Source organism: Idiotropiscis lumnitzeri, chromosome 13 (genome assembly GCF_059441095.1).
Source record: "Idiotropiscis lumnitzeri isolate Australia: NSW breed Sydney's pygmy pipehorse chromosome 13, RoL_Ilum_1.0, whole genome shotgun sequence".
Classification (NCBI taxonomy): Eukaryota; Metazoa; Chordata; class Actinopteri; order Syngnathiformes; family Syngnathidae; genus Idiotropiscis; species Idiotropiscis lumnitzeri.
The window spans coordinates 14,504,349-14,522,804 of record NC_142403.1 but is presented as its reverse complement, the minus strand read 5'-3'; the positions used below and the strand labels follow the sequence as shown (position 1 = coordinate 14,522,804).

Below are 18,456 nucleotides of genomic sequence, written 5' to 3'. Positions count from 1 at the left end.
AAAATGCATAACATATCAAATACTGATGCACAACACTCATGTAATGAGTAGAATTGGATACATACTAAAAAGCTGAGCTCATTCTCTAGTTTTTACTAATTTATAAAATATGTTTCACTGTAAATTAATTTTGTAATACCGGATTACTCTTCGTTCCAGAGTTTCCTGGAGGAGTATTTCCCCGACGCCGAGGGTCCCAGGGTTGGCAGCCTGATGGCAGTACTGGCCGTAATTGGAGGAATTGACGGCCGCTTGCGTCTCGGCGGCCAGGTGGTCCACGAAGAATACGGCGAAGGCACAGTCATGCGCATCACGCCGAAAGGACGCATCACCGCGCAGTTTCATGAAATGCGCAACACCCGAGTGTGCCTCCTCAGTCACCTTAAACCGGTATGGAAGACAACGTTAATTTCCTTTTTAACTAGGCTGTCCCTGCTCCCCAATAGGAGAAGATCCTTTATGACTGAAGTTTTTAATTTTGTTTTTATTTGAAGAGTCCTGCAGTATCATTCAGTGTGCAGAACCTGCCTTTCTCAGAGCCCATGCTCGCAGTTTGGGCTCAGCTCGTCAGCCTGGCTGGAAGCAAACTGGAGAAACAGCGCATGAAGAAGTGCCTCAGTCGAGGCCTCACAGGTGCGTCTTAAATCAGCCCTCTTTTTTTTTTTTGTGTGTGTAACTTTTTACCATGATGAAATGCACTAAAAACTGAGTTAATGGAATGGTGGTGTGCTGTGTGATTCAGCGGACCAGGTGGATATCCACTTGTTGCGCTGGCAGCAGCTGAGACTGTACATCCTCAAGGCTGCACGGGCGTTGCTGTCGCATCAGGACAAACTACGGCAGATCCTCTCTCAGCCAGCTGTGGTGGACATCGGCCCCAATTCCGGCGGTAAGAGAAACTCTGGCAAAGTAGCAACATGCACATGCACACACACACACACAAAATGAAAAGGAGGCATTTATGATAGAACCTCATAGCATCCCTAAATGGTCTGTTTGATTTGTCTGTATGAAACTCTTGTTCATCAGAGGATACGGTTGTGTCGACGCCCGACATTGGAGAGCTTTCTCCGGAGGGTCCTCTTCCTCCGATGATCCTCCTGCAGCAGCTCCTCTCCGCCGCCACTCAACCGTCGCCCATCAAAGCTATTTTCGATCGGCGGGAGATGGAGGTGAGTTGGGAGAACTGATGGTCAAGTCCATTATAATGACAGTGCCTTAGGAAAAATCTGAATTAGTACCAAAAACCCATTGTGTTGGCTCGTAGGCCGCAGCCCTAGCAGTGTGTCAGTACCTGGCCGTGGAGTCGGCCCACCCGTCCTCTCCGTTGTTCGAAGAGAGCAGCTCCAGCGAGGCCACCACGCCCGTCACCGTGCAGCAGCACGTGCGGCCACCCAAGCAGAAGAAGCACAAGACCTCACCGGTCCCGCCTCTCCCCATCGTCCTGCAGCTTATGGAGATGGGCTTCCCGCGGAAGAACATCGAGTTCGCTTTGAAGTCGCTGTCAGGAACGACCGGCAGCGCCTCGGGTGTCCCAGGTAGGACTGGCTCATGATTCGGTTGTTTACGGTCACCTTGGCAGACTCAAACAGAAGCAAAAATCACTCCATTGAATTGGTTTAGCAGACTGGCAGCCGGACTTTGTGGGAAAGCTGCAGATTTGAATGATTCTGTTTTCTTCGTCTTACGTTACGCGCCAACAGCACACTTCAATGAGCGACATGCATCACTTGAATCTCCCCTCCGCAGGAGTCGAGGCTCTGGTGGGCTGGCTGCTGGACCATCCTGACATTCACACCTCCGAGGTGTCGGACGCTGACACCGTGTCAGACGAAGAGTCGGACGAGGAAGTGTTGGAGGAGCTGGAGGAGGCCGAGCCCATGTTTCCTGTGGTACGCCATTACTTTACTTCTGCGTCTTCAATCCCAGTACAACTATTTAGTCTCAGAGGATTTGGTTGTCATTTCACAGACTGTCCCCTTACAGCCTCCGGGTGCAGTGGTGACGGAAAGCCAGACGTTTAAAAAGCGATCGGATTTCCAGAGCAACGACGACTACGCCGTTTACGTCCGAGAGAATATTCAGGTCAGAGGATGATTTCCAACTGCGATATCATGAACAGTGGATGATGTGAGAGTTTCCCCTTCAGGTGGGCATGATGGTCAAGTGCTGCCGAACGTACGAGGAGGTGTACGATGGCGACGCGGGCAAAGTAATCAAGCTGGATCGCGACGGCCTTCATGATTTGAACGTGCAGTGTGACTGGCAGCAAAAAGGCGGAACCTACTGGGTCCGCTACATCCACATTGAGCTGCTTGGTGAGCTGCTTGGTTCATTGACTCGTGTTTGCGGGCTTACTGAAAAGATGACCAATTCAATTTAGCTGCCTTAGATGATATGGTTGAACTTGACTCATCTCGATTAACACGAACCTCTTTTCCCTCCAGGCTTCCCGCCTCAGAGTTCTCCCTCACATATAAAGATTGGCGACAAAGTGAGAGTTAAGCCTTCAGTCACCACGCCTAAGTACAAATGGGGATCCGTCACCCACAGGAGCGTCGGCGTTGTCAAAGGCAAGTGTGCGTTTCGAGTTTGACGAATGAGGATTTGTAACAACAAAGAATGTCCCTAATGGAACACATTTGTGGTTCTGATTCAGCTTTCAGTGCCAACGGGAAGGACGTGATTGTGGACTTCCCTCAGCAGTCGCACTGGACTGGCTTGCTATCCGAGATGGAACTGGTGCCCAGCGTGCACCCCGGAGTCAGGTTGGGATACAAGAGCGTGTGAATGAAAGCCCAATTTATTGAAACTCAGTTTAACGAGCGAGATACATTCCAGACCTTTGTTTTTTGCTTACGCCATCTAAGTTGTCAGTGTAGGTCCATTTGAGGGAGGAAATGTGAATTTCACGCCTAAAAAGACCGCCATCTTTTCTTCTCGCAGGTGCGACGGCTGCCAGATGTTCCCAATCAACGGCGCCAGGTTCAAATGCAGAATCTGCGATGACTTTGACTTCTGCGAAAACTGCTTCAAAACACGCAAGCACAACATCCGGCATTCCTTTGGCAGAATCAATGAGCCTGGTTAGTCAAACACACAAATCTGAACAACTTCACATGACTGCCCTTGTATTTTTTTCTGAATTTTTTTGGGTGTGTGTTTGTGTGTGCGCCTGTTGTAAACCAAAACTTTGGTTATAAGAAAGCTTTAGATCAGGGGTGGGCAAACTTTTTGACTGCTGGGCCGCAATGGGTTCTAAAATTTGACAGCGGGGCCGGACCAGGAGCAGATGGATGGAGTGTTTTGGTAATCTCACCTCATCAGAGAAAAAAATACATTTAATTTTAAATGAAAGTGAACAAAAGCATTACAACAAAATATGTCTTTGACACACCATAGTATTTAGAAAATAAAACATTAACAAGGTTTTTTCATTAAATTTTTTTCAAGTTTAGCAGGCCGGATTAAAACGTTTAACGGGCCGCATGTGGCCCCCGGGCCGTAGTTTGCCCACACCTGCTTAGATGCTCCTTTGTTAGACAAAAGTGCAGAAAATAACATCAATTAAGGTATTATAATTCCTTCACATGTGGGCAAATACATTTTTGAAGGAACAGAAATAGATAATTGACTTTCAATGAATTTGTTCTACAGTGCTCGCTTCGCACTTTCCTCCATCTTTTGATTTTCATCAGGCCAGTCACCGACCTTCAGCGGCCGCTCGGGGAAGCAACTGAAGAAGCACCACAGCAGCCAGCGCGGCATGCTTATTGACGACTGGTCGCGTGCCGTCAAGAGCCTCAATGTGTCGTCCTCCGTCAACCAGGCCTCGCGCCTCATCGAAGCCGGTGACCAGTGCTGGCAGTCGTCCGGCTCGCAGGGGAAGGTAAGACTGTATAACCGCACTATTTGTTCAATTCAACCCTAACAGTTTCCTCCCATCGGCAGTTGACTACTCGGAGTTTGTCTGACATATGCATAAAGTTTGTGTAAAAAAAAAATGTGCTTTAGCACAGCTGTGCGACTTTGTCTTGCAGCATTGGATTCGTTTGGAGCTTTTCCCAGACGTCCTTGTGCATCGGCTAAAAATGGTCGTGGACCCAGCGGACAGCAGCTACATGCCTTCCCTGGTGGTGGTATCTGGTAAAAAGGACTATTTAAATTTGAAAACTGTGTAGATTTATATATATCTTGTAAAGAGACTAGTCTTATTTGCAGGTGGCAGCTCGCTTAACAACTTAACTGAGCTGAAGGCCATTAACGTCAACCCCACAGACACCACCGTCTTGCTGCTGAGTGACTGCACTGAGGTTGGAGTAAAAACATTCCCCAAAAAAATAAATAAATTGCCAAAGATGAATTGCAATGCATTGATGGTTCACTGTACTTTTTCGGAAATACGGAAACAACGCTTCCCCATCCTTCAGTATCACCGATACATCGAAGTTGCCATCAAGCAGTGCCGTAGCTCTGGAATAGACTGCAAGATTCACGGACTTGCCATTGTCGGACGTATCCGAGCGGAAGATGAAGACCTGGCCACGGTTCCTTTCCTGGCGTCGGACAACGAGGAAGAGGAGGATGACAAAACTGCTACTGGAAGGTGTGACCGAGACCAACTTATAGTTGAGTTTTTACCGTATTTTTTTTGCATTAAAAAAAAAAGTTGTGACCTCTTTGCTTTAGTCTTGCTCGCAAGAAATCTTCCGGTTTGGAGTCATCCGCCACCATCAGGACTAAAGTGTTCGTTTGGGGCTTGAATGACAAAGACCAGCTGGGTGGACTGAAGGGATCCAAGGTGCGCTGTATAAAATAATAATCATTAAATAACATCTAAGGCAAAGGTCCTCAACTATGGGTCCGCATCCTGCTAAAAGCCCACACTCATATATAAAAAAAAATATATATATATATATATATATATAATTTATTTATTTTTTATTTATTCATTTTTTTTTTTTTCATATGTGTCCTGATTGGGAATATAGCTCATCATCATCAGAGTGGATGTTTTTTCCCTTTTCTCAGATCAAGGTGCCCTCCTTCTCCGAAACCCTCTCTGCGCTTAACGTGGTTCAAGTTGCCGGTGGTTCCAAAAGTCTTTTTGCAGGCAGGTTGCATAACATGTCACATTATTTTTTTCCCATTTGGAGCTCCTATAACTAAAGTGTGTCACTTATTGCAGTCACGGTGGAGGGCAAGATCTACGCATGCGGTGAGGCCACCAATGGCAGGTTGGGCTTGGGCCTGTCGAGCGGCACCATCCCCATCCCGCGGCAGATCAGCGCCCTCAGCAACTACGTGGTGAAGAAGGTGGCCGTGCACTCGGGCGGACGCCACGCCATGGCTCTCACCGTGGACGGCAAGGTGTTCTCCTGGGGAGAGGGCGATGATGGGAAGCTGGGCCACTTCAGCAGAATGTATGTCTCTCTTTCCATTTTTACAAATGTTTCAGGGCTTTCAGTCGTGCCTTTACCACATTGGTTTGATTGTCCATCTCAGGAACTGCGACAAGCCTCGACTGATCGAGGCTCTCAAGACCAAGCGCATCCGAGACATCGCCTGCGGCAGCTCCCATAGCGCCGCCATCACCTCCTCTGGGGAGCTTTACAGCTGGGGGCTGGGGGAATATGGCCGCCTGGGACACGGCGACAACACGACACAGCTGAGGCCTAAACTCGTATGCTTAATTTGGTGTTTCCGCTTTAGTCACGCCGGAATTATCGTGTAACTTGGTTTTATCCTGCGGTGTTGCAGGTGAAAGTGCTGCTGGGACATCGTGTGATCCAGGTGGCCTGTGGAAGCAGGGACGCTCAAACGTTAGCACTCACTGATGAAGGTATTACTCAAGTATAGAATAGCTTTGAAGAGCTGCACCTTTAAATGTCTAACCACGTTACTTAAAATGGATATCCAGGTGGCTAAAAGTTTCTTTCCTTTCAGGATTGGTGTTCTCGTGGGGTGACGGGGACTTCGGGAAGCTGGGTCGCGGTGGAAGCGAAGGATGCAACATTCCCCAGAACATTGAAAGGTTGAACGGGCAAGGCGTCTGCCAGATTGAGTGCGGTGCTCAGTTCTCTTTGGCTCTCACAAAATCGGGCGTGGTCTGGACCTGGTAATGTGAATCAATAGCATGATGTGTAACTCATGACCCCGGTTTGAACCGCCTTCTTTCCTCACCCGCAGGGGCAAAGGGGACTACTTCCGATTGGGACACGGCACTGATGTGCATGTGCGCAAGCCGCAGATGGTAGAAGGGTTGCGAGGCAAAAAGATTGTCCATGTCGCCGTGGGAGCGTTGCATTGTTTGGCTGTTACCGATTCAGGACAGGTTTGTATGCTGATGTGGCATTTGTGATAATGAACCGGCACTCGTGTTTAGTACAAGCACCAGAATTGCGGCTTGTGCGGATCAGAACTCAATACAAAACAAAAACACAACTTAGAGTTGTGTGTATGTTACCATGAAGTGGCCCAATGAGTAATATAAGCAGCACAGTGGCTACTAAGTTGGTCAGAAGACTGGGAACATCCCTTTGTAAAAACACACAAGTTTTGTGTATAATACACAATTGTTTGTGATGACCAAACAGCTACGTGTTCAATTTGAGCAGAACGGCAGCAACCACGTTAGAAGATACAAACACAATGTCACTGAATACAAACGAGTCCTGGGTAAAAATACTCAACAAACAATTGTATGTGTGTGACCAAGAGGCTGCTCAATGTTTATTATGTGGAGGACACAAACAAAGCCTCACCTTGTACAAAACAAATTACATGTAAAAATATGCAATCAACAATTCTGTTTGGCCGCTTGTTTATCTCGAATTAAGCAGTTTTGTTGAGAAACGTTTTGGGTTCTGGTCTAGCCCAAATTGCACTGACGGTTGATTTGACATTGAATGAGGCCCAATGTTCTTGTGTGCTGACGCACGTCAGGTATACGCGTGGGGCGACAACGACCACGGGCAGCAGGGCAATGGCACCACCACAGTCAACAGGAAGCCCACGCTGGTGCAGGGTCTGGAGGGTCAGAAGATCACCAGGGTGGCCTGCGGATCCTCGCACAGCGTGGCCTGGACCACTGTGGACGTGACCACGCCCTCCGTGCATGAGCCCGTCCTTTTCCAGACCGCTAGGGACTCGCTGGGGGCTTCTTATTTAGGTGAGTCTCCATCCAGTAAATCGGTACTGGGCAAAATTTTGTGCTTCAGGGCCATCTTTGATCTTTAAAGTGGACAGATTAGCCTGCTCATTTGTTGATGAATTTTAAAATAATTCATTCTCATTTATTGAGCCACTTTGAAGAAAAATGAGCAAATACATCTTAATTAGCCAATTTTATTTAAAAATAAAAATAATTAATGCGACAAAATAATAATTTCTAAATAATAATAATGATCTAATTTATTTGATTGTAATCGTAATAAATAAAAATAAAAAAATAATTATAATGAACGCATTTAATCCTCTTTTTTGGGGAATATTAAAAAAAAACTCTTGAAAAATGGTAAGCAACTTTGTATATATTTTTTCAGTCAAATGCAATGTGATCAAAAATTTATTATTTGACTGATTTTATCATATTTTTGGGGCAAATGTATTCATTATCTGTGTTATTTGTTAGCCAATTTTAGGAAAGACAGCTAACTAGTGCAGAAAAAAACAAAATGTGTGATGTTTTTTTTTTTTTTGCCACTCGGCAGGCGTCCAGTCAGACAGCGACTCGTCAGCGGCCAGCAACAAGATGAGCGGTCAAAGCAACGTGAAGCCCAATCGGCCGTCGCTGGCCAAGATTCTGCTTAGTCTGGACGGCAACCTGGCCAAGCAGCAAGCCCTGTCTCATGTGCTTTCAGCCCTCCAGATCATGTATGCTAGGTATGTTTGCCGCATTTGCGCAAGGAATCACTTAAGTCCAACACACACTCAGCAGTGTGGGCGAATGCACAAAACAAGTTCAGTGCTCCCAAGTAATGGAAATCCGTAATGGTCTTGTTATGTGCACCCCCAGGGACGCGGTGGTGGGAGCGCTGATGCCAGCCAGCATGATCGTGCCTGCCGAACGTCCTTCCAGCTCCCCCGTACCCCCGTTTGACTCGTTGTCTTCGTCCAGCGTCAGTGATGACGAAGGCCCTCCTGTCATGCCTGAGACGGAGGCGCCGGTGAGCCCCAATCCCTGGCAAGACAAGAAGGGCGAGGTACAAAAGCCACTATTGATACATTTGTGTACCACAAACATCCCTGTGTTAAAAAACAAAACAAAAAAGGACATGTTGTAGTTACAATTTGCACACTGGTGTTAATTTGAAAACAACTGCACATTTGGATGAAAAAAAAAATAAATAAAACGCCGTCAGTGATTGAAGCTTTTTGGTGTTACTTACCCTGTGTGAATAGGTTCCCTCTTCAGAAGACGCCGTGACGCCGTCGTCTGCCGTCACTCCCTCCGCCTCGGGCACGTCATCGCGTCCCTTCATCCCTGTCACGGATGATCCGGGAGCAGCCAGCATTATCGCAGAGACCATGGCAAAGACCAAAGAGGCACGTACAGACATGAAATATGATGTAAATAAGGTCCACTAAAGGTTTGTGCCACATTAAATGTGCTGCAAATATGCGCCACTTGATCTGAACATTATCGTACATACGAGGTGTATGAAACATTAATTATGATGTAATTATGGTACATTACAGCTGGATCATCAAATATGTAAATAATGACAATTGTTTAGACATTGATTATGATGTTTAAGGAGTACATTGTAATTACATAGTACATCAATATTAGTAATAAATGTGTAAATACAATGCATTAAAGATGTATAGCTATGAAAAATATATTAGTATGGTACAGAGTCAAATAGATCTTTGAAAATGGTACATTAGAAATGTATAGAACATAAAATGTGATGTAAGTAGTACGTAGACAACATTTGGTGTAAATATTGAGCATTTGAGGTGTGTTGCTCATTCAATGAAACTGTGTCCTTTTTTGTCAGCAGGACTCTGAAAGCCAAAGCAAAGTGGTGGGCCCCGAGCCTCAGTACCTGGACGAGTTTTCCAGCCTGCTCGTGCCCGATGACACCAGAGTCATGGTGGACGTGCTCAAGCTTGCCGTGTCTTGTCGATCCGGGGAGAAAGGTAAAGAGGTGCTGTCGGCCGTGTTGTCCGGAATGGGAACGGCGTACCCCCAGGTGAGGAAAACTGACATTTCTAAGAATTGTTGGCATTTGGAACAAATTAAACAGATAAGTCAAGGTGCTGCGTGTCTTTTGCGAGCAGGTGGCTGACATGCTGCTGGAGTTGTGCGTCACCGAGCTGGAAGACGTGGCCACCGACTCTCAGAGCGGCCGCCTGTCCTCGCAGCCTGTCATCGTGGAGAGCAGCCACCCCTACACCGACGACACCTCCACCAGCGGCACCGTCAAGATCCCGGGTAAAAATAAATGGATAAACTTTCAAGAGCCCAACAAGCTCGATTGAGCGCTGAACTTGTTTTGTGCTCAAGGTGCTGAAGGTCTGCGGATAGAATTTGACCGGCAGTGTTCGACGGAAAGGCGGCACGACCCTCTGACGGTCATGGATGGAGCCAATAGGATCGTGTCAGTCAGATCCGGTAAGAAGACAATATTCTTTAAACAACTTTTCTTATCAAATATCAACAAATGATCTAATAAAGTAAGTGATTCATTTTTACACACTGACAGTCGTCATCCGAAATTGTAACATTCAGTTTCCAAGGATGTCTGCTCCGGGTTCATTAAAATTGTACTTTAGGTCGCGAGTGGTCGGACTGGTCCAGCGAGTTAAGGATCCCGGGTGATGAGCTCAAGTGGAAATTCACCAGCGATGGCTCGGTCAATGGCTGGGGCTGGCGCTTCACCGTGTACCCCATCATGCCTGCTGCAGGTAGGCCAAACCTTACACCTACGCACAACAGAGCTGCTAATCGTCTGCACACTCTGTACTAAAGTTCAAGTACTGACACAGGTTTCGCCGTCCCCCACAGAGAGTTGGGAGTAACAAAATATTTGAGTGTGGATGTCTTGTCCGCAGGTCCCAAAGACTTGCTCTCAGACCGCTGCATCTTGTCCTGCCCCTCGATGGACCTGGTGACGTGTCTGCTTGACTTCAGGCTCAACTTTGCCTCCAACAGGAGCATCGTCCCTCGCCTCGCCGCCTCCTTGGCAGCTTGTGCTCAGCTCAGCGCCTTGGGTATGAACTCAACCCCCATTGGGGTGTACGGTGGAACTTTGCTTTACCAGTGCAGTCCAGTACAGACAGAAAAAAAAAGCGCTTTGTTTTGAGGGCAGCGACGGATTAATGTCATTTAAATTTATCTCAATGCGAGAAATTGATTAGGGTTGTATTAAATTCAATTTGTAAGCTAAGATATATTTTTTATTTTTCTCAAACTGTATTTTCTTGTGAAACTCCAAAACTTGTCCGGCTAATTGTGCTGTTGAATTTCTCACATTGGTCGTGTTGTGTTTGCGCAGCTGCCGGACACAGAATGTGGGCCCTGCAAAGACTTCGAAAGCTTTTGACCACAGAATTTGGGCAATCCATCAACATAAACAGGCTGCTGGGTGACACGGATGGCGAGGCTCGCGCCATGGTGAGCCACTGCGCAGATGGGATGAGCCCTGATTCCAATTTCTCTGTTCCTTCAAATTTGTCTTCAAGAGTTTCTTGTTCATTCTGCCCTTGTTTGTCTTTCAGAGTTTTACAGGCAGCGCACTGGCCGCTCTGGTCAAGGGCCTCCCGGAGGCTCTTCAGAGGCAGTACGAGTACGAGGACCCCGTCGTCCGTGGAGGGAAACAGCTTCTCCACAGTCCCTTCTTCAAGGTTTGAGCTTGTCTCGTATATTTTTAGATTTTTTTAAATTTTAGTTTGTTATCCAATTAACAGCCAGTCGCTAACCTGAGCTCACAATTGCCAACTCTACACTCTCATTTGCCGACTCCCACGTCACACCGGGTCAGGTGCCACCTTTTTTAGAGCTGCACAAACTCAGTTCCAAGTATTCGTGTGGAATGTGAGGATTGACGACCTGCACATGCAAAGTCCATTTTTATCAAATTTCTCGATTTATTGATTCTTAAAATGTCCACTGTCCTTGTGTGCCCTGAATGGAGTCTTCAAATCAAATGCATTCTCGATTCCCCGTCAGGTGTTGGTGGCTCTCGCCTGTGACCTGGAGCTGGACACGTTGCCCTGTTGTGCCGAGACGCACAAATGGGCATGGTTCCGCCGCTACTGTACGGCCTCCAGGGTGGCCGTGGCGCTGGATAAAAGGACCGCCCTGCCCAGACCTTTTCTGGATGAAGTAAGTGTCAACAATGACAAGTGGAACTTTTTTTCCCCCTGTTTTGTGTTCTGGTTCCCATTAATTCCCATAAAAGATTTTCAACTTAAAAAAAATATTGGACTATTCATTAAAATGTTTTGAATAATGTCCGTTAATTAATAAAACGCGATTCCTCCCAGGTGACCAAGAAGATCCGCGAGCTCATGGCCGACCACGAGAGTGTCAATGTGCTCCATGAGAGCCACGAGCTGTTTAAGCGCGAGCACGACGAGCAGCTCGTGCAGTGGATGAACCGACGGCCTGACGACTGGACCCTGTCGGCCGGCGGCAGCGGTACCATCTACGGCTGGGGGCACAACCACCGGGGGCAGCTCGGCGGTATCGAGGGAGCCAAGGTCAAAGTGCCCACGCCTACCGAAGCCCTTGCCACGTTGCGCCCCGTGCAGCTCATTGGAGGGGAGCAGACGCTCTTTGCCGTCACTGCGGATGGGAAGGTGGGTTTTTATTGCACGAAACGACGCAATGACGTAATTTCGTTGCCACAGATGCTGCGACCGATTGCCTTATGTTGTCAATATGGACTTTTTGCAGCTTTATGCCACCGGGTATGGTGCTGGAGGCCGGCTGGGTATCGGCGGCACGGAGTCTGTGTCTACCCCAACTCTGCTGGAGTCCATCCAGCACGTCTTCATCAGAAAAGTGGCGGTCAACTCGGGAGGGAAGCACTGCCTGGCACTCTCCTCAGAGGGAGAGGTCTACTCATGGGGAGAGGCGGAGGATGGAAAGTTAGGCCATGGCAATAGAAGGTGGGCAAAACGCTGGCTAGCGATGCAAAGGGGTGGATATTTTGTAGTAAATTTCCATGGAAGGTTAGTTTAGGGGAATTTCGCAACACTGGATAAACCACACTGTCAGTAATGATGAACAGGGACGATTGTTCTATTTGTATTTATTTATTTCTTTTTCCTCAGTCCTTGTGATCGCCCTCGTGTAATTGAGTCCCTGAGGGGAGTGGAAGTAGTGGATATCGCAGCAGGAGGGGCGCACAGCGCTTGCATCACGGCCAGTGGAGAGCTCTTCACTTGGGGGAAGGGCCGCTATGGCCGCCTGGGCCACGGGGACAGCGAGGACCAGCTGAAGCCAAAGCTGGTACGATTGATTGTGGGCTCATGTCAATTAGGTGATGTTATACGTGTCATAATAATACTAATAACAATAATGCTAGTAGTTATAATTATTACATCATTTTAGAAATAACTCATCAAAGCTAAATCATAAAATTGTAATAAATACAATAATAATGAATGCAAAATATTAATGAAATAATAAAATTTTAATAAATAATTGGATAGTAAATAAACATTCACATAATACAAAAGAAAAATAGTAATGTAATTAAATTTTTCTAATTCTTATACAGAAACGTAATTTATTATTTGCGGATTTATTCATACTTTAGTTGTGTTCAATTATGCTGTGTTACTCAGCATTTAGTGATAATTGCGAAGCATAATTCTATCCGTAAATTTAATTGTGCTGCGAACATATCATTTAATATCATTCTGTAATTAGCGAAAATAAAATGGTAAATTAAATTTTAAATTTTATCATGAAAAAATTATTCGTCATAATAAAGCATAATCAAGCTTTTTAATTATTGTTACAAATGTCTGATTATTCTGTAGTTAATTATATTTATTTGCAGAAAAACACACCTGAGAAATCTAAAATCAATGAAACCTGAAAAAGAAACGCAATCATTTGATTACGGTAATTGGGGAAATTCACTCTGTCCTTGTATGCCAAATTCAGCAAAACAAATCGTTTCCTCCAAACATTTTTACTGCTTTCATTGTCTTTGTTGTTGAATTATTGCTATTTTATGTTATGCTCCATGTTAAGCGCTTGGTTGCAGTTGTTGAGAAATCCGCTATACAAATAGTTGTACTGTGTCGCTCGTTGGAGTGCCAAGTTGAGCAGTGACCCGTTGGAGCCAGCAGATGGTGCTGTTGCGCTCCTGTTGGATTACATCGGACTTCACGCTTATGTCCTATCCAGGTGGACGCCCTGCAGGGCCACAGGGTGATCGACGTGGCCTGCGGGAGTGGCGACGCTCAGACCCTGTGCTTGACCGACGACGACATGGTGTGGTCATGGGGCGACGGCGACTACGGAAAACTTGGCCGAGGAGGCAGCGACGGCTGCAAAATACCCATGAAAGTAAGTCGGTGTCTTACACGTTATTGTATTTCAATATGGCTCATAATGGTGATTCTTTGAGGGCTAAGGATTTTTTCTATGGTGGTACTTCATGTGGAAAAATCGAGGACCTCTCATCCATAAAATCTACCATCTATTTCCCCCCTCCCCCCCTTAAGATTGATTCATTGACTGGCGTGGGCGTGGCCAAAGTAGAGTGCGGCTCGCAGTTCTCCGTGGCGCTCACAAAGTCGGGAACCGTATACACGTGGTATGTTCCACATCACAGCCCCTCCCCCCTGTTGTTGTGATCACCATTGACGTGTGTGGGCGTGTCCTTCAGGGGCAAAGGAGACTACCATCGACTGGGACACGGGTCCGATGACCACGTAAGGCGGCCGCGGCAGGTTCAAGGCCTCCAGGGGAAGAAGGTCATCGCCATCGCGACTGGATCACTGCATTGTGTTTGCTGCACGGAGGATGGTAGGTGGAGCCACGCCCTCCTCAGCTGTCAACTGTCAATCAAATCACTTTAATATCACCTGGACAAATAGATGCTAATTTGTCCCGCATCTTATATTAACCTACACATAGCTACATGTTTGAGCTGTGAGAATATACCTACTTGAAACCTAAACCTCCATTGGCTGGAATATATCCCATCAGCAAGGCCACGGTCTGAAAATTATCATAAACGTTTGTCACAAGTGAGTCAGACAGATTTGTTTGAGCTCATTTGGCCTTGGAGGAGGTCTATTACTGACACCATTGCTGTGGTGTTGGGCTCAGGAGAAGTGTTCACATGGGGCGACAACGACGAGGGCCAATTGGGCGACGGCACCACCAACGCCATCCAGCGGCCACGACTGGTGGCGGCGCTGCAGGGCAAGAAGATCAACCGGGTCGCCTGCGGCTCCGCCCACACGCTCGCCTGGTCCACTAGCAAGCCCACAAATGCCGGCAAGCTTCCCGCACAGGTATGATGACTCCGAGTTCCTGGTCAGTGATTCACAAGAGAGCCCTCGACCATTGTTACCTTTGTAAAAAAAAACTAACAAAAAAAAAAAACGTTGCTCACGAGAGCAACCTGAGACTGACCAGTGTTTGAATTGCAGGTCCCGATGGAGTACAACCACCTGCAGGAGATCCCCATCATGGCTCTGAGGAACCGACTGCTGCTGCTGCATCACATCTCCGAGCTCTTCTGCCCCTGCATTCCCATGTTCGACCTGGAGGGGCGCTTGGGCCAGACGGGTCAGGGTCCCTCCTTGGGCTTTGACACCCTCCGTGGCATCCTCATCTCGCAGGGCAAGGTGAGGAGGTGGAGGTGGTGGTACACACGTGTGAAAACCCATTGTGTTTTGAACATGGCTTTCTTGGAGCAGGAAGCGGCTTTCAGGAAGGTGGTGCAGGCCACCATGGTGCGGGACCGACAGCACGGACCTGTGGTGGAGCTCAACAGAATTCAGGTAGCAAGCCACACAGCCACAGCCCTCATCGAGACACTCACACGATCAACATTTCACTGTGCGTCTTTTTGTAAACATTCAAGTCCGTGTTCTGTATTTATTTTGTTAAACACGATGTTGGAACTTGCACACTATTTTAGCTCGGAGCCTTTCTTATCTGTAACCTTGATCGACTTTACTTGCTTTAGATGGCTGCCTTCCACGCACGCGCACGCCCTCACTGTGAGGCCAGACAGGCTCCTGATGATTACATGTGATTTCTTTTTATAAAGGTTTTTTTTCTGTGCGTGATCTGCACAGCAGACTGTCTGTAGGGCTTCCTGCTCAGGGCGTTACACAAAAGACCTCGGTTTGGATCACTACACATGCACACACACAGTCAATCACTCGTGCATTGCCAGTTTTTTTTCATGTGGTGGTCATACGCTACTCTCAAAAGTGAGGGACGTTCGGCTTTGAAGTGAAATTTACCCGATGAACATAACGCCCTCCACAAAATCGAGCACCGGTTTGCGGTCATTCGTTTCATCGGGAAGTTAAACTTGAAAGATGAAAGAACGACACCGATCATCTGTATCGTTGAGCACCAAAACACCGACATCGCCTTCTTTGCTTGCAGGTGAAGCGCTCACGAAGCAAAGGAGGTCTGGCAGGTCCCGATGGAACGAAATCGGTGTTCGGTCAGATGTGTGCCAAAATGAGCTCGTTCAGCCCCGACTCTTTGTTGCTCCCCCATCGAGTGTGGAAGGTCAAATTTGTGGGTAGGTGTCAGAAAGATGAAATCGATGAAGTTGAATTTCTTTCTTTATTATTTGAACATTTCTGAACATGAATGTACTTTCATATACATTTTTGTGTATGTTTCACAGGTGTTAAGGGTCAGATAAGCAAACAGTTTGAACACATACATTTTGTAATATATTTGAAAATGTAATATATTATGACTCTCAGTTGATTTTATTTTTTTAATCCTAATCGAATGATTTCCGTAGTTTGTGATTGATCGCACATTTTATCAGTTCTAATTTAACAATTTTTTTTTTTTAAATCTTCAATTGACATAAGTGGACAAATATGTTTACCTCATACGAGTATTGTTGTACATTTTGTTCATCGGTACAGTAATTTTCTAATGCCACCAGAGGGCGCTAGCGTTTCATGTTGGGCATTGGCGACGGTAACAGTATTTTTTCTCTTTTCAAATTAAGAGTACATTAATTAGAACATAAAGCAACCCAGTCCCCACAAATGTATTTATTCTTGCAAAATTGTCTTACAGTGACCCCTTTTTGCACAACATTCTATGCTTTTATTTTGTTACGTTTTACACGAATGCGCACGGTCATTAGTGACGCAACTAGCTAGGAATCTTGTAATATTGCTACATTTGGAGAAAAAAAACAAGACAAAAAAAAAACAATAAATGTGGTATTTGAACAAATTTAACACTCTATAATGATTATTTGCGTTACGTGAGCTTTATTTTGTTTGTTCGTTCCTCCTTCAGGGGAGTCCGTGGATGACTGCGGCGGCGGATACAGCGAGTCCATCGCCGAGATGTGCGAGGAGCTGCAGAACGCCCTGACGCCGCTGCTCATCGTCACCCCCAACGGACGCGACGAGTCGGGGGCCAACCGTGACTGCTTCCTACTCAACCCCGCCGCCAAGTCGCAGCTGCACATGAGCATGTTTCGCTTCCTTGGTAACCGCTTACGCCTCCTTCTGACTTTTTCTAGAAAATGTAGCTTATCTGGCAATTAGGACTATATTGCAACATTTTTCTCTCTGGATTTACATTGTTTTTCTACAAAACGTGACCATTTCTTCAAAATTATGACTTTGTCATTATATTGCAACTTTTTGTTCTCCAAAATATGACTTACTTGTTGGTAAGCCTGAAACATTTTTTTTCTTCTTATTTCTGGCTTTTTTTAAAATATGACAATTCTTCTCAGAGTTACAACATCCTCTCTTTTTCAAATGTGCAAAAATCTGCTTCATGAAAATGTGACTTCCTGCATTTAAAAGGACAACTTTTTCACTCTTTTTGTGAGCCTTTTTCTCCAAAATAAAACTTTGCTCTTAGAAGCTTACGATTTTTTTCTCTCTCTGAAATTTAACTTTTCTATAAAATCTGACTGATTCTCAAAATATTACTGCTCCTTGAAAATGTGACTGTAGATGTGGGATTATGACTGTTTTTTTTTAAATTTGACTTTTTCTCCCCAAAAAAATAATTCATTACATTACAACTTTTTTCCACCTAAATTTGATTGTATTTTTCTTGAATACATAACTTGGCTCTAATGTCGATTGATAGAGTGATTCACTCTACTTTTTTTGCTCAAACAATTTTTTGAATGAATGTATGACTGTTATTATGATTCATTCATTTTTCTTTCTTTCTTTCCTCACATTTTATTTTGTCTTATTCCCCCTTGCGCCTCTTCAGGGGTTCTGCTGGGCATCGCCATCCGCTCCGGAAGTCCGCTGAGTCTCAATCTGGCCGAGCCGGTGTGGAAACAGCTGGCCGGGATGAACTTGACCATCGCAGACCTCAGTGAGGTGAGACCACTTTGGACCTGCTGCTGATATAAACTTGTTTTCACTTATTTTCTGCCATATCTGGAATACACCATATTTTAATAGCACTTGCTACAGCAAGAATTTTTAATTTTTTTTTAAAGAAACTCTTGCATTACAAAATAATAAACTTGAATCCCATCTGAATGTATCAACATACAAATATTTACACATCAAATCACAGCGCAATTGGATGGCTCTAAACCAGGTATGGGCAAACTACGGCCCGGGGGCCACATGCGGCCCGCTAAACATTTTACTCCGGCCCGCCAAACTTGAAAAAAATTCATTGAATAAACCTTGTTAATGTTTTATTTTCTAAATACTGTGGTTTTTCAAAGACACATAATTTCTGTAATGCTTTTCTTCACTTTCATTTAAAATTGAATGTCTTTTTTTTCTCCGATGAGGTTCGGTTACCAAAACACTCCATCCATCTGCTCCTGGTCCGGCCCCTCTGTCAAATTTTAGAACCCATTGTGGCCCGCTAATCAAAAAGTTTGCCCACCCCGCTCTAAACGGACAACGGTTTCTCAGCCAATCAGTGTAGACGACTAAAAAAAATAAATAAATAAATCTATAAAATGTTGACTCTGGCTATGCTGCATCAAATTGAAGAATGCAGGAACACCTCTCACCATTAGCAGTTGTGATGTAATTACATCCCTCATGGTGAGCTTTTTCTACTGTAAAAGGAGCGCATTGCTCTACATTCCAAGGCTCATTAAAACCTTGGTAATCCCCGTCAGGAATGGGAACGTACTCGTCGCTCTTTGGCCGACGCTGTCGTAGTAATGCACCAGTGGCTTCACGCTGCAATCATGAGCTTCCCTTCTTCCTTGTTTCTGCTCGTATGCACGCGCACTCACACATTCGTGTTCACATGCT

At 45.8% G+C, this 18,456-nt stretch overlaps 1 protein-coding gene across 4 annotated transcripts in view; it reads left to right on the top strand.

Annotated features, from left to right (window-relative positions):
* The window catches only part of herc2 (HECT and RLD domain containing E3 ubiquitin protein ligase 2), a 40,799-nt gene that overhangs the window by 19,718 nt on the left and 2,625 nt on the right, over positions 1 to 18,456 (top strand). For 2 of the 4 annotated variants that reach the window (XM_088313088.1, XM_088313087.1), the window contains exons 42-87: positions 160 to 390; positions 495 to 633; positions 743 to 889; positions 1,030 to 1,172; positions 1,268 to 1,538; positions 1,750 to 1,892; positions 1,972 to 2,085; positions 2,150 to 2,318; positions 2,448 to 2,573; positions 2,660 to 2,768; positions 2,947 to 3,086; positions 3,699 to 3,889; positions 4,041 to 4,146; positions 4,222 to 4,313; positions 4,431 to 4,606; positions 4,690 to 4,801; positions 5,032 to 5,113; positions 5,189 to 5,423; positions 5,506 to 5,683; positions 5,761 to 5,842; positions 5,947 to 6,118; positions 6,190 to 6,334; positions 6,946 to 7,171; positions 7,713 to 7,884; positions 8,018 to 8,204; positions 8,404 to 8,547; positions 9,009 to 9,200; positions 9,289 to 9,442; positions 9,515 to 9,622; positions 9,784 to 9,915; positions 10,063 to 10,221; positions 10,506 to 10,624; positions 10,729 to 10,854; positions 11,180 to 11,335; positions 11,497 to 11,811; positions 11,909 to 12,123; positions 12,289 to 12,466; positions 13,376 to 13,537; positions 13,696 to 13,787; positions 13,860 to 13,999; positions 14,306 to 14,493; positions 14,632 to 14,829; positions 14,902 to 14,985; positions 15,605 to 15,746; positions 16,493 to 16,687; positions 17,438 to 17,550. In XM_088313088.1, the coding sequence (XP_088169214.1) occupies positions 160 to 390; positions 495 to 633; positions 743 to 889; positions 1,030 to 1,172; positions 1,268 to 1,538; positions 1,750 to 1,892; positions 1,972 to 2,085; positions 2,150 to 2,318; positions 2,448 to 2,573; positions 2,660 to 2,768; positions 2,947 to 3,086; positions 3,699 to 3,889; positions 4,041 to 4,146; positions 4,222 to 4,313; positions 4,431 to 4,606; positions 4,690 to 4,801; positions 5,032 to 5,113; positions 5,189 to 5,423; positions 5,506 to 5,683; positions 5,761 to 5,842; positions 5,947 to 6,118; positions 6,190 to 6,334; positions 6,946 to 7,171; positions 7,713 to 7,884; positions 8,018 to 8,204; positions 8,404 to 8,547; positions 9,009 to 9,200; positions 9,289 to 9,442; positions 9,515 to 9,622; positions 9,784 to 9,915; positions 10,063 to 10,221; positions 10,506 to 10,624; positions 10,729 to 10,854; positions 11,180 to 11,335; positions 11,497 to 11,811; positions 11,909 to 12,123; positions 12,289 to 12,466; positions 13,376 to 13,537; positions 13,696 to 13,787; positions 13,860 to 13,999; positions 14,306 to 14,493; positions 14,632 to 14,829; positions 14,902 to 14,985; positions 15,605 to 15,746; positions 16,493 to 16,687; positions 17,438 to 17,550 (7,200 nt within the window). The remainder of the gene's footprint in view (positions 1 to 159; positions 391 to 494; positions 634 to 742; positions 890 to 1,029; positions 1,173 to 1,267; positions 1,539 to 1,749; positions 1,893 to 1,971; positions 2,086 to 2,149; positions 2,319 to 2,447; positions 2,574 to 2,659; positions 2,769 to 2,946; positions 3,087 to 3,698; positions 3,890 to 4,040; positions 4,147 to 4,221; positions 4,314 to 4,430; positions 4,607 to 4,689; positions 4,802 to 5,031; positions 5,114 to 5,188; positions 5,424 to 5,505; positions 5,684 to 5,760; positions 5,843 to 5,946; positions 6,119 to 6,189; positions 6,335 to 6,945; positions 7,172 to 7,712; positions 7,885 to 8,017; positions 8,205 to 8,403; positions 8,548 to 9,008; positions 9,201 to 9,288; positions 9,443 to 9,514; positions 9,623 to 9,783; positions 9,916 to 10,062; positions 10,222 to 10,505; positions 10,625 to 10,728; positions 10,855 to 11,179; positions 11,336 to 11,496; positions 11,812 to 11,908; positions 12,124 to 12,288; positions 12,467 to 13,375; positions 13,538 to 13,695; positions 13,788 to 13,859; positions 14,000 to 14,305; positions 14,494 to 14,631; positions 14,830 to 14,901; positions 14,986 to 15,604; positions 15,747 to 16,492; positions 16,688 to 17,437; positions 17,551 to 18,456) is intronic. The other 2 variants (XM_088313090.1, XM_088313089.1) reach the window with 2 other exon arrangements.